The sequence below is a fragment of the Salvelinus alpinus genome, chromosome 25, assembly GCF_045679555.1.
Source record: "Salvelinus alpinus chromosome 25, SLU_Salpinus.1, whole genome shotgun sequence".
In the NCBI taxonomy this organism is placed as follows: Eukaryota; Metazoa; Chordata; class Actinopteri; order Salmoniformes; family Salmonidae; genus Salvelinus; species Salvelinus alpinus.
In genome coordinates, this window is record NC_092110.1 from 3,046,813 (window position 1) to 3,061,945 (window position 15,133).

At 39.5% G+C, this 15,133-nt stretch overlaps 1 protein-coding gene across 1 annotated transcript; it reads left to right on the forward strand.

Annotated features, from left to right (window-relative positions):
• The first annotated feature begins 901 nt into the window (after window positions 1–901).
• On the forward strand, window positions 902–14,377 carry LOC139553176 (thioredoxin-related transmembrane protein 1-like). The gene is made up of 8 exons (XM_071365204.1): window positions 902–1,165; window positions 3,840–3,955; window positions 4,409–4,454; window positions 4,928–5,056; window positions 8,231–8,276; window positions 10,207–10,308; window positions 10,639–10,705; window positions 11,033–14,377. Exons 1-8 carry the CDS (start codon window positions 963–965, stop codon window positions 11,251–11,253), a joined length of 930 nt encoding a protein of 309 aa, XP_071221305.1. The 5' UTR covers window positions 902–962; the 3' UTR covers window positions 11,254–14,377.
• The last annotated feature ends 756 nt before the right edge of the window (window positions 14,378–15,133 follow it).

Below are 15,133 nucleotides of genomic sequence, written 5' to 3' on the forward strand. Positions count from 1 at the left end.
ACATAAATATTTGATAACTGATCAAGTATGATAAGTCTCTTACAAGATCCTTCACAGATGTTATCTTCGTAATTGTCTTATTTCTAAATATGTAATTCATATTTAGCATTTATTTTTTGATTGTTTGCATATTGAAATATTTTGGACAGATATTAACATATATATTAGTGATGAGACGAGTAGACCTATAAGCATTACCAAATGTGATATTCTTTTTTATTTTACATACACGCACAGTGACTGCCAATATATTGTGAATTTGTTCATTTTATTGGGAAACATTTTCATGGGTAAGTTCATGGGTAAAAAAAAAATATATATATTTTTCTAATTGATTTACAATATTATATAACATCCCTAACATATAAAAATATCAAATTATCAAAGACGTGCCTACAGTATTTGTCAAAATATACGTCTATAGCGTAATATATATGTTCGTTTTTTGTCTCTTGTTTTATGTATTATGTTTTTATTTAGGCTTTTTTTTGTTATATGTGATATATTTAAGCAATAAAGCCTGAGGGGTTGTGGTATATGGCCAATAACCCATGGCTATTGCTATTATAAACTGGTTGTCAATGTAATTAGAGCAGTAAAAATACATGTTTTGTCATACCCGTGGGATACGGTCTGCTATACCACGGCGGTCAGCCAATCAGCATCCCGGTTTATAAATTGGTTTGTACAATATTCGTGTAATGCAAAAAAAGAAAAAGTAGAGGGTTGCCACTAGTTACCACAAACACAAAGTCAAAATATCGTGAAAATGTTATTAGTTTAAAAAAATGTAAGGTTAGAGTTAGACATAATGTTAGCAGTGTGGTTAAGGTCAGGTTCAAATCTGATGTTAAGAAGAGAAATTGTATAAATAGGCTGGGTTTAGCCATAATTATGACTTTGTGACTGTGGTAACTAACAACGACCGAAGTAGAGACGGGCGACGACGAGTTGACCTAAACATGGCGCCCTTGCTGGATCATAAAATCGGCGATGCTATGTTGTCTTCTTTACCTTTGCGATCAAAATCGATTCTCCTAACATGTTCACTAATTTTGGTTATTTACTTGATGTCGCAGCCAGCTTTGGCCAAACCGAGTAGCCTCAAAGAGATCACTGACGGAAACTGGGAAGACATCTTGGCAGGGGAATGGATGATTGAATTGTAAGTACAGCTAGCAAGCATGCAAAGCTAACTGCTTAGTTAGCCATACAGCTACGTTGTTCTGCAATAGTCCGTTTTTTGTAGTCTTGAATCGGCACGTGTTGATTTTCAGACCACACCTAATCACCTAGTTCTGATCTTGATAAGCTAGCGTAGCCTTGGCTTTAGAACGTTCGCTACATTATTGCATAGGCTTGCAGCTAGGAATCTAAAGGAAATGCTTTCAAGTACACACCATAATCAGGTCCAATGAGGTGGAAAGTTAGCGTTTGGCTGCTGGATACTGAGTATTGTTGTTAGGTGTCTACACAGAATTAACAGTGTTTCCTCTAGGAATTCTTTAAGCAACGGTGGCAAACTTAGTGGGGGTGGGAGGCACCATATAAATAAAAAAAGACACCCTCTTGGCCACTGAGACAATTGCTGTTTTCAAGCTAATTTCCTGTAATTTTGTCATGGGGCAGAGAGAAATGTGCCATTTTAAAGACATTTTCTTGCATGTCTACACATTTTGCTATGGCGTATGCTGTGTTCTGCTATCTGAGTGACTCAAACATTATAACAAAATCTATGGGGCCCCATGCTATGACATTTTTGGAATTCCCAACAGAGATCATTGCAGCACGGTCTGCGTTTTTCATTGAGACCACACATATACTATTCACACTTGATTTTTACACTCCCAACGATGAGATGAGATGTAGACTACTTTAACTTGAGGCAGCAAATTCTGAGAATGTGAATAATGTGACAAAGATGTGCTTTTATTACAATAGGGAGGCTAATGCGTAGAACGCAGAAAGACTAACATTTCCAAATAATCTGCGGGACAACAAAAATGTGTTCATCCCAGAGTTGTCTGTCTTGACTGCCCGCTCCCAACAGCAGCATGAAAAATGCAGACCACTCTGCAATGATCTGTCGAGATCCGCATGTCACAGGCCTCTACATTATGGTGTAGTTGAAATCTGAGATTGCTACATCCATTTTTTTTACTTAGGTTAATGGTAGCTATGGACTCTCGAAGAATATAACTTTAGTTCAACTGTCTAACCCCATTAAAACCCCAAATAAAGCTTGTTTTACTTCATTAATTGTAAACAGACACTGTATAGCTTGCTTTTAGCTGTTCTGCTTACCGAAAAAGGTGACTTTGTTGTTATTTGAACTGCAGATAGGTTATGTATAGCTCTCGAAAAGCCTTCTCCGTAGGGTTTTCAGCTGTTAGTTTCTCCCACGATTGGCTGCATGTGGTCTACAAATCCAACACTGTATTTTAACGTTTAGGAACATCAATAATAATCGCTTGCAAATTATTATTTTTTTAAACATACACTACCGTTCAAAGGTTGGGGGTCACTTAGAAATGTCCTTGTTTTTGAAAGAAAATCACTTTTTTTTGTCCATTAAAATAACATCAAATTGATCAGAAGTACAATGTAGACATTGTTCATGTTGTAAATGACTATTGTAGCTGGAAATGGCTGATTTTGAGTGGAATATCTACAGAGGCCCATTATCAGCAACCATCACTCCTGTGTTCCAATGGCACGTTGTGTTAGCTAATCCAAGTTTGTCATTTAAAAGGCTAATAGATCATTAGAAAACCCTTTTGCAATTATGTTAGCACAGCTGAAAACTGTTGTGCTGATTTAAAGAAGCAATACAACTGGCCTTTAGACTAGTTGAGTATCTGGAGCATCAGCATTTGTGGGTTTGATTAGTCTCAAAATGGACAGAAACAAAGAACTTTCTTCTGAAACTCGTCAGTCTATTCTTGTTCTGAGAAATGAAGGCTATTCCATGTGAGAAATTGCCAAGAAACTGAAGATCTCGTACAACGCTGTGTACTACTCCCTTCACAGAACAGCGCAAACTGTCTCTAACCAGAATAGAAAGAGTGGGAGGCCCCGGTGCACATTAACAATGTCTACACTGTTTCTGATCAATTTGATGTTATTTTAATGGACAAAAAGTGCTTTTCCTTTCAAAAACAAGGACATTTCAAAGTGAACCCACTACCGTTCAAAAGTTTATGCTTTCATATCAGCCCAAAATAATCTTTCAAATTCAAAGATATACTTACTGTAGCAGTTTTGCACAGATCCATATGCTGTGTGGGCCTCCAGTTGAACTACACTTCTTCACCAGTTACTTACACACAGGTGTTTGGAGCCCGCTAGATAGCTAATTAGCACAGGTGGCCTTGTTGTCTTTTGTCAACAAGCACTGTAACATGGAGATGTGGCCGTGTGGGAACTCCACCCCTATAAAGGTGTGTATGAAGTAATTATTTCTCGCTAATATGAAAGATATGTTTTGTATGTTTCCAAAACCGTACCGCAAGCGATGCATTTTAACGTTCATAATGAGCATTGGGGCTCTTAACAAAAGTCCCCTGCCAGAAGATACTATCGTCCATGGGAGCTAAAGGTGGTTAGCGGTCAATGAATAGGGTAGGTTGTGTTGACCTAGCTAAGGTATACTTCAGTGTCCATATGAAGAACTCTGATTTTTACAATCCTAGATATGGCTAATGTTGATCATTCATAACATGTTGACAACTGCTACCATTGAATCTTGTGTAGTCGTGTCAGCTTATTTTGTTTGAAAACTGTCTAGCTAATGTTATTGTCATGCCAATGTTTGGCCCCAACTCACTCTTCCCCGGCAGCTTTGCCCCCTGGTGTCCGGCGTGCCAGCAGCTCCAACCCATGTGGAATGAGTTTGCCGACTGGGGGGAGGACATGGGTGTCAACATAGCGAAAGTAGATGTTACTGAACAGCCTGGTATGTATACTCGCCTTCCCTGGCTGACTGACTGACTGCCTGCCTGACCGTCTGCTTGTCAATTACTTCCCTTTTCACGTTTCACAGAGCTCCGGGATGAAGTTTCCCCTAGGTACAGAACTGGGATCAGCTCCCTAACCTTAACTATTAGTAGGGGAAATGCTAAACTGACCCAAGATCACTGTCTATGGGCAACTGCACCCTACTCCTTTCATAGATAAATTAGGCAGGGAGGGGTCAGAGAGCTTTGTATTAAGGCCCTGGCTGTTTCCCACAACACCCATTATGTTTTGTAGAGTAGACAATGCATGTGATTTTATCTAGCTATAGTCCCATCATTACCAGGTTTGTGTAGACCTCCTGTAATATTAGTCAAGAGCAAGATGATGTTGGTGTCATTCAGAGATATTAAGCCATATTCACTAACATTCTGCTCTCCTTCCCGCACCTTAGGTTTGAGTGGACGATTCATTATCACTTCACTTCCGACCATCTACCAGTAAGTTCTCTCTTCCGTTACCCTGAAGTCACTGTATGTCTCATATCCTGTTCTTCTCACAGATGCATGGCAACAAACCTCAACTGCCAACCACTCTATGTAGACGGCACTCGGTCTCATCAGTAAATGTGATCATTTCAGTTTATAACCCTCACTGGAATGTGAGAGGCTGTTAGATGGCTTCAGACTTTGTCTGGGAAGACGAAATGTTACTGTTTCTTTCTCATGTCTCTTTTTTTTTTTTTGCTACTGCTGTGATCCTACGCCCAGTTTAGACACTAGCTTCCTATGTCGCTATAAAAAAAGTAAATGATTGTCAATGGTAAAACTGTAAATATATATAACCCTATAGCTTAGTGGCGCAATAGGCAAATAAACTACTTCTGTCCTTATTGTGGTTAATGCCACTATTGGCTTGTTAACCTGTCTTCAATTGTGTGCTATATTTCTATAACTGTGTGTGTGTGAATCAGCTGTAAGGATGGTGTGTTCAGGAGGTACCAGGGGGCTCGCACCAAAGATGACTTCCTAAGCTTTATTGATGAGAAGAAGTGGCAGGGCATTGAACCGGTGTCTTCCTGGTTTGGACCATCTTCCTTCATGTGAGTGGATTGTTTGAGCGTTAGTCTCCTCTCCAAACTGGGTCGTTCTGTGTGAAAATGAAACTAAATCTGTTTTGGATCTTTCTGAAATGTAATGAAAAGGTCAACTCAAGATGGGGATGGGCATGAGTAATCAAGAACTCGAGTACTCAAACTGACGTCAACTCAATCTTTAACCAGAGATAAAAAATAATTATAATACTGTAAAACTATTTGGTTTAAAGTTTGTCTTGAAGACGACGTTAATTTGCTTTGACTCTAGTGTTCCATTTGTACATATGCCTTTGAGGGACCAAAAAATATATAAGCCAAGCATCAGAGTTATGTTCCCTAAATTCCCTTTCCCTCCGTGTCTCACGCCCTCCCTCTACTTCTGCGCCTACAGAAGTAAAAGCCTAATTTAAAAAACATATCTAACTGACGAGATACACAAGCTACATTCCTTGCCAAATTATAGTTTTATCACAAATTCAAAATGGACTGGTTGACTGAAGTAGGGATATGTGTTCCAACAATGAGCTGCAGTTTTGGAATAATTGCGTCATTTTCTGCTTAGGCTATATTCCGGTTGTCACTAGTTACCACAGCCACAAAGTCAAAATTGGCTGTATCGTAAAAAATTATGAAAACAAGTGTTATTTTCGGTCTTAATTTAAGGTTAGTTATAAGGTTAACGGTGTGGTTAGGTTTAAAATCAGATTAAGATGCTAAATTTTACAGACAGGCAGGGTTTATGACTTTGTGGCTGTGGTAACTAACTTTAGTGGTGACCCTACTTTGTCAACTGTTAGTGGCCTTTAGAATTGGTTAGCCTAAGCTACTAAACATAGACAGGTTCCACACTGGAAATATGCAAAAACATTAGTTTTCATCAATCATTAAGCCTACTCACCAAACATATTTTGGCCATAATTCATCTCCATGCAGTGTTCAATGTAGAATTCTTAATCTATGTAGAAAATTCCACAGAACAGGCATAATAAACTCAATTGAACATCTGTATATTGAAAAGAAGACAGATTTTGGTTTGTAAACCTGCAATGTATTTCAGCAAAACTGTTGCAATATATAGATATATTTTTAATGTTATATTACATGTTTTTACTATAAAATAGTTGTCTTGACTGTGATTAGGGCTCGGGATATAACAACGTCTTGTCTGCTAAATTAACAAAACAATGCTATGCCATTGCACAGCTAAAGGCTTCTACACGCAAGCGCCACACTGCTGAGGTAACTACCTTTTTTGAAGATTGTGTTCAACGCTATAATATAATACACCTGTTAGCAACGGGTGTGGTTGAAATAGCCGAATCCACAAATTTGAAGCGGTGTCCAGATATTTTTGTGTATGAGGCAATTAGTATTTGTTATCTGTAGTGGATATTATAAATTGGGCATTGTTGCTCACTGTTGGCATATAGATAAATTAGAAATGTATTTTCCAGTGCCGGCCTTAAAAAAATCTTCTGACAGGTCAAATGCCCATTCCTGTTTAGAGCAGTGATCAGCAAACATTTTTGTAGAAAAGCCAACGGTAAAGCCTTGTCAGAGTTTCTAAACTCAGAGGCGCAACATCACGAGACTTGCGGGAACGGTGGCAAAACAGGCCAAGCAGACCAGGTTTGAGAAGTGAAAAATTCTTCCTTGGTGGTTAATTTTCTCAATCTAAAGGCACAACCTAGATTCAAGCCACAGTCTTAAATAGTTGAACGGTAATTACTCCAAACTCGCGAAAGTGTCAAACTGACACGTTAACATTTTCATCAAAAACGACTTTATATCGAAGGAGTGCCTTTGATTTGACCGCCTGTGCAGTTTGGCACGAGATGACCGTTAGACCCGATAACGTGTTTCTGAGCTTAGCTATCCAACGTCGCCATGACATCACCTACAAGTGTGATTGGGGATTTCTATTGGAGAAGCAGTTTCTGCCTATCTCAGTGTACTGTTTTTTTTCTTTCTCGTCTTGTGCTGTTGGCGGTAGGTGCAATTGATTCCTACTAGGTGCAATTGATTCCTACTAGGTGCAATTGATTCCTACTAGGTGCAATTGATTCCTACTAGGTGCAATTGATTCCTACTAGGTGCAATTGATTCCTACTAGGTGCAATTGATTCCTACTAGGTGCAATTGATTCCTACTAGGTGCAATTGATTCCTACTAGGTGCGAAGGGCTTTGGAAAAGTGTTCCCATTTTAACCATTTAATTTGTACGCCAACCCAGCGGACCACGAGAGCTAAATCAAGTGCACCTACTGCGCTGGCCAATCAGATCAAATCACAGTGCTTACAGTATCAAACCTTTTTGTGGATACTAACTTAACTTTTAAAAACCATAACCAGAGAGAGACTGTCAAAGAATACAGCAAAGAGCTGCTGTTTTTATGAGTGAGATCATGTGTATCAATAGGCTTACGTTTTTGTTATTAGCTGCTCGTAGTGTTTAGTTTGATATCGTGGAATATTTCACTTTCTCTGATCATAGGAACAACAACCTCATTCCTGCTGAGCTGTTTTTTATTACGTTAATGGTGCATAGACTTACATTTTTTTTAAAGCCACGTTTAAAAAAAAAAAAAAAAAAATTGCTTTTTGACTGTGAAAGTGATCTTGACTCAGAGGTTGGTGACTGCTTTCGAGGGAGGATGTTTCATACATATTTGTAGTTTCGGTCCAAAGGGATTGTTGCGATATTTAACACTATAACATGAGTGACTGTACCCAGTATGTGATATAGGGGTAGTTGACTCTACATGGAAATGTATGGTAGTTGTCTCATGAAGACCGCATCTTATTTTTACTCATTCTTAACCACAATTGTTCTTATCAGTGACACACACTACACTTCAGAACCACAGGAAATATCAAATACTACACTCCAACCTCTCCTGGTAGTTACTTGCCACTTAGTTTTAGGTTTAGACATATAACCAGCAGGCCCAAATGGCACCCTACTCCCTATGTAGTGTACTACATTTGACCATAGCCCTGGTCAAAAGTAGAGCCCTATATAGGAAATAGGGTGCCATTTGGAATGCGGCCATGCTTATTTCTCCCTCTGTCAGCCATTCTGACACTTTAACCTGGTTACTATCTTTGTTTTTGGCTGTTGATTATTAGATTCTCATTAAAAAGTCTTAAAGGTATTTATTCCTTTTCTTTCCTCTGCAGGATGAACACAATGTCAGCTCTCTTCAAGTTGTCAATGTTCATTCGGGTGAGTCCTGCTGTTGCCATCTCCCTGCGTGCTGTTAGACCCGATTCGTACCACACTTTGGAACAAGGCCTTTAGCGTTCTGGTCATTAAGTATTCATAACCCTTGACTTATTCCACATTTTGTGTTACAGCCTGAATTCAACATTAATTCTCACCAATCTACACACACACACTACCCCATAATGACAAAATGAAAACATGTATTTAGAAATTTTAACAAATGTATTGAAAATGAAATATGGAAATATCTCATTTACATGTTAGAATCATCTTTGGCAGTGATTACAGCTCTGAGTCTTTCTAGTTAAATCTCTAAGAGCTTTGTACAATATTTGTCAAATTTGGTTGTTGAACATTGCTGGACAACCATTTTCAAGTCGTGCCATAGATTTTCAAGCAGAATTAATTCAAAACTGTAACTCGGCCACTCAAGAACATTCACGGTCATGTTGTTAAGCAACTCCAGTGTAGATTTGGTCTTGTGTTTTTAGGTTATTGTCCTGCTGAAGGGTGAGTTCATCACCCAGTGTCTGGTGGAAAGCAGACTGAACCAGGTTTTCCTCTAGGATTTTGCCTGTGCTCAGCTCCATTCTGTTAAAAAAAATTATCCTGTAAAAACTCTCCAGTCCTTAGCATTACAAGCATACTCATAACATGATGGATCCACCACTATGCTTAAATATGGAGAGTGGTACTCCATAATGTGTTGTATTATATTTGCCCCACACATAACACTTAGTATTCATGGCAAAAATGCAATTGCCACTTTCTTTTTTTTTCTTTTCTTCAGTATTATTTTTAGGGCCTTGTTGCAAACAGGATGCATGTTTTGGAATATTTGTATTCTGTACAGGTTTCATTTTCACTCTGTCAATTAGGTTAGTATTTTGGAGTAGCTACAATGATGTTGGTCTATCCTCAGTTTTCGCCTATTACAGCCATTAAACTCTAACTGTTTTAAAGTCACCACATTGGCCCCATCGTGAAATCCCTGAGTGGTTTCCTTCCTCTCTGGCAACTGAGTTAAGGACGCCTGTATCTTTGTAGTGACGGGGTGTATTGATAGTCCATCCAAAGTGTAATTAAAAACTTCACCAGGCTCAAAGAAATATTCCATGTCTGCTATATATATATATATATATATATTTTTTTTTTACCATTCTACCAATAGGTGCCCTTTGCGTGGCATTGGAAAACCTCCCTGGTCTTTGTGGTTGAATCTGTGTTTGAAATTCACTGCTCAACTGAGGGACCTTACATATAATTCATTTTGTGTGGGGTACAGAGACGAGGTAGTCATTCAAAATTCATGTTAAACACTTATTGCGCACAGTGATTCCATGCAACTTATTATGTGACTTGTTAAGCACCTTTTTTACTCCTGAACTTATTTAGGCTTGCCATAACAAAGGGGTTGAATACTTATTGACTAAAGGCATTTCAGCTTTTCATTTCTATTTAATTTATACACATTTCTAAAAACCTAATTCCACTTTGACATTATGGGGTATTGTGAATTGAATCCCTTTGAATTGAGTTTGACTCTTGAGCTCTAGGCTGTATTTTGCTCTCCCGGCTTGTCTAAAATGCATTATTTTGAATTTCCACAGCCTGCGGGTTCTCTCTCCCATCACCCTCATGTATAGACTCTAGAAAATTCCACTTTTACATTATGGGGTATTGAGTAGGACAGTGACTAAAAACCTAATTTGAATCCATTTTAAATATTGGCTATAACTAAATGTGGAAAAAGTTGAGGGGTGTGAATACTTTCTGAATGCACCCGTATAGGGAATAGCTGCCACTTGGGACACACTTTCACATGATTTGTGAACAATTTTAAGAGAATGTTCTTCTTAAACATGGTCAGGGTGGTTTGACTTACTTTAACTTACCTTTTATTGCGTTCCTGTTGTCCTTTCCCCTCTAGCGTTGCCATAACTACCTGACAGAGCAGTTGGGTATTCCAGTGTGGGGCTCCTATATCATCTTTGGACTGGCCACACTCTTCTCTGGCCTAGCCCTGGGACTGGTACGTTAAAGTCATACTCATTGATATCTGATCCCTATGTGTTCTGTCTTTGATTTTAATTTGCACCGAGAATTTGATTTTACTTGCACTTTGATTTGAATGTACTTATAATGTAAGGTGTCCTGAAAGGCATCTGTCAACGTATTATTTAGTTGTATGTGCATACCCTCCGTAGTGGGCCACCTATAAAACAATGGCGCAATGTAGGAAAAATATATGACTTTGGATGTTATTGGAGGCAAAGAGCGCAAGAGATCAATATCTTACAGTAACATCAAGTCTGCTCTCCTCGATAACCTAACCAGCCTCCCTTGTGCCTCCTCTTCCCAGATACTGGTGTTCATAGCCGATTTTGTCTTCCCATCACGACGCTTTAACTCCCCAAACTACTACCAGAGTGAGTACGAGATGACGGAGAATCCATGTTCATGCGAATGTAGCTTTGTGAAATATGTAGCACTTTATGTGCCGACATTAAGCAAGAGCTCTTAGACAAGTTATAGAGGAAGAATACATGTAATCATTTATCGTCAACATTTATTTCGGAGAATGGACATTCGTCTTTTTTGTATTCCTCCTAAGTTGAGACCCAGCGACATAATCATGTGTGCATATATGTTTTAGTTTAGGCGCAATGGCATGGAGTGTGCGATATGTAATGTAACATATTTGTTAATTGTCATGTACTGTTATTCATATTGCCTTTGTCACTTTCCTGTTCCAGAGAAACAGACGATGGAACAAGCCAGGCTTATTCAGCAGCTGGAGGAAGAGCAGGAGGCAGATGGAGAGGAGGATGACGATGACGATGAAGATGGAGAACAGGAGGAGGTGTGGAGGCGAGTGTCTCCAGGGGGACGTCCCGAGGCCAGAGGGCCGGGTTACCCAGAGGAGGCCTTGCGAAAGAGGGTGGTTGGCAACCGTGAGGAGGAGGAGGACTCCTAGAGGCCTGGAGGGGAACTGCAGATGCCGCCTAACGCCCATGGGAGACGCAGCGATGATGGGGAAGCAGCCCGGTTCGGGGCCTGGGCTCATATTTCTAAAGCGCCTCCGAATAGGAGTATTGATCTAGGATCAGTTTAGCCTTCTAGATCATAATAAATATGATTACATGAGCAGGGGTGACTGATCCTAGATCACCACTCCTACTCTTTCATGCTTTATGAATATTAGACCTGCAGCAGAGTTCACAGCTTACACAGTCGACGTCGTACTTCCTGTATTCTCCCTCTGCTTCACCGGGAGTGCTCTGGATTCTGACTGCTCTGCTTTCACCACAGGCAGTCTCCTGGACTGGAGGTGCTACCGCTACTGTACACTCACAACACTAGGGTTGTGTTCATTGGCTATCTTTTGAAGAGAACAGACTGGGAACAGGCAGGGTTTATCCAAATTTGTCCAATCTAAAATGCTAATTTTCCTTTTCCATTGCGTGCCCTAATGAACCAATTTTAAATTGGGTGTGGTTTAGGTATGGAGTGCAGTAGAAATGGCCCCCCCCAAAAAATTGGCCACTTTTTTATGCTATGCATTTAGTTTTTATTGAATCTCTTTGTGTGTTGATTCATGTTTAACAAATGATATACAGCTTGTGTTTTGCGCATTTCATTGTATGATATATTCCATGTGATCTAATATGTACTTGTGTTTTTCTCCTTTTCACCATCTCAGAAATCCCATAATTTATTTTCATCCAAGTCTTCCATGACAGACCGTGCATCCATCCACCATGCTACTCCATAATGGTTTAGAATGGTTAAATATTGTGCAGAAGTACATCTGGATCCTCTTTCCCCCTCATGAGTGCAGTTGGCAAGCTTTTATACAGGAACCTGTGATCAAATCTCTTCGGGGCAGGGACTCTCCATGTTTCCATTTGGTCTTTAATCAGCAATTGCACAAAGGTGTTGACTTGAGTTACAATGCTCTGCTCTGGCTCTACAAGACTGGATGGTTTAATCTCTGCTGCCTGCCTGTTTTTTTATTTATTTTTTAAATTAAGTTTCACACCAATGTATGAAGGATTGTGGAGCTAAATCTCCCTGGTGAATGTTGTTCAGTATGGATTATTAAAGAGCAACTGAACGTAATAAGGAATTTATCCTTTTAAAAACGGCTGGTGTGGCATCGGTATGAGTCAAACAGTTATTCTAGTGTCAAAATTGATGACTATAAAGTGTAAATGGGATCATTTCGCTCCTGAAGTCAGTCTCGTCCATAACAGGTTTGCGAGATGATTAGGAAAAAATGGTGTGTCGTGGAATGAAGGGTTCATTTCAATCCTGCCCCCAAGTAATCATCAATTTGGAGCACAATGCCATGGTCAATTTGGTTTGACATTGAATATCCTTATGGGGCTAGTTAGAATTACACAAGGTACATGGGACAATATTTAAAAAATATCAATACAGCCAGATTTCAATTACTTAAATGTTAAATCAACAGTAAATTGTAGAAATGTGTGTGTGCATATATATATATATATAGAAAGCATTTGAGGCAACTAAAAGGTGTGCAATCAGAAAATGATGTACCATTTACATGTCTAATTTATCGTCTGTCACTCTCCCATACGGCGGCTCACAATTGACCCAGCGTCGGTCAGGTTTAGCCGGGGTAGGCCGTCATTGTAAATAAGAATTTATTCTTAACTGACTTGTCTAGTTAAATACAAGGTTACATTTAAAACAATTTGAAAAGAAAAATAGCACCAACAATAGGATATCCAAAGTCAAACCAATTTTGGGACGGCTGAAGTTTGCTTGCTAGCTAGTCTAGGCTACTTCCAGATACAAGATCTGGTTTGACGGTTTCAAGTTATCTAGAAGGGTGAGTAACTGTGTACTGTTTTGTCAGCGTGAAAGTACAAACACTTCCCTCATTCGAACACCCACATCAAAACATGCCCCCATAACCCAGGTCTTGTTCTCAGTTGCATTTACCGAATGATGAGAATTGAAACCGAGGCTAAATCAGGAAGTTCAGCTTCGCTTTAATACTGACTTCATAACCAAGTGGTAATTAGCAGTTGTGAAGTCGTAAATACCAGTTGGATGCATTCACGTGTTTTAAACTTGTTGAGAAACGCTGATTGGCTAATGACCAACAAGCGGTGTCAACCATAAACAAAAAGTACAGCTATCATGCTTGTGAACAAGTTGTAATGTTCAAAAAACAGATTTATTTCCATATTTTGTTTGCATTTAAGTGCTGAAATGGTATGTTATCGAGGTCATATTCTTAGTAGGTGACGTCAGAGGTCAGCATGTGGGAGAAGTCGGAGCTCAGGGATGATAGACGAGTTTCCCGCTAGTAATTAGCAGTTGGAGAGGTGTTCAAGCGGATTTTTCCTAACAGGGCCATACTGTGGCGCGTTCACAACACCAACCTGTTACAAAGATATTGTGCTGTAAAATGTAAATAACCTTGTTTTGTCATTCTCCACTGTAAAGCTAATATCCACCCCTTTGTAAAGCTGGCAGGGGACTGTAATTTTGGATTTGTATCTTATGTTGTGTTCACCTGTGTGTGATGTTCTTCCATATTAATCAGAACGGTTTATTATTATTGATTGGTAATGGGCTGTCATGTCAGTCAGCCGTCAGACACAATGCATGCCTGGCGTTACAGCTACAATTATTAAGGGAGTTCTTTAATAGCCTGGTCCCAGATCAGTTTGTGCTGTCTTGCCAACTCCTATGGTCACTCTGGCTCTTCTATTTTGGACAAACTATGGGTGTTTCTCAATATGCATACTACTGTGCTCCTCACTCCCATGCTCCTAGTGCAGTCTTTTGAGGGCATTCTCTCTTTATTAGGACGAGAGTGTGGAAACGCATACATTTTACATTTGAGAAGCGCTGCACACTCCCGTGCTACTGCATTACCTTTGACCTTTTTACAGTAAATTGTGTCATCAACATGTCGGCTGCTCATCTACAGTATGCTGGACTTTCCTGGATCACAGCTACCCTTGATAACATGTAATATGTCAAACATTTGTAGATCTGAACATCAGATTCTGTTTAATATTGCATTATTGTCACTAAAGCAATTGAGACTTTTTAAATCTGTTTTGTGTTTTGTATTATTTAGCTCCATAGAAATGTGGAAGTAAAGACCAACAAAATCCAACTTATCACATGGAATGTGCATGGACTCCATGATGAGGAGAGGGAAAAAAGCATGAGAAAAGAGGAGCTGGGTTGGAGAGGCCTATGCTGCCGGCCACTAGTAACAGCAGAGGTGTGGTGCAGGTATAGGGTGCCCCCTGGCAGAAAAGACAGAACTAGACATGCGCATGGTGATCCTAGTCACCTAGTCACCGTGCTTCTGCATTGCTTGCTGTTTGGGGTTTTAGGCTGTGTTTCTGTACAGCACTTAGTGACATTGGCTGATGTAAAAATGGCTTTATAAATACATTTGATTGAATAATTTGTGCCAGGTGTGATATCCCTCCTAAACAGCTCGGGCTAATGTTCCTATCGACCCAGTAAGGCCAGCAGGCTAGTCTCTTTTTATTGGTATGTAACTGTTATGAATGTTGTATTGTCCATTTGTTTTCTACTGTATTTAAACGCCATTTTAAACGTGTACATGATACTGCAACAAAATGTCCCCAAGGGGACAATAAAGTCAGTAAGTAAGATATGTAATCATCCTGATAAGTAAGAATACAGAATTTTCCCTTATATCTCAGCACATGTACCAAGAAGGCTGTTTTCTAATGTTGAATTGTACCTTATGTGGTGAAAAATACACAGATAAATAATTCTGTTTGGACCTCGCTTTGTGCACGGGGGCATTGTCATGCTGAAACAGGAAA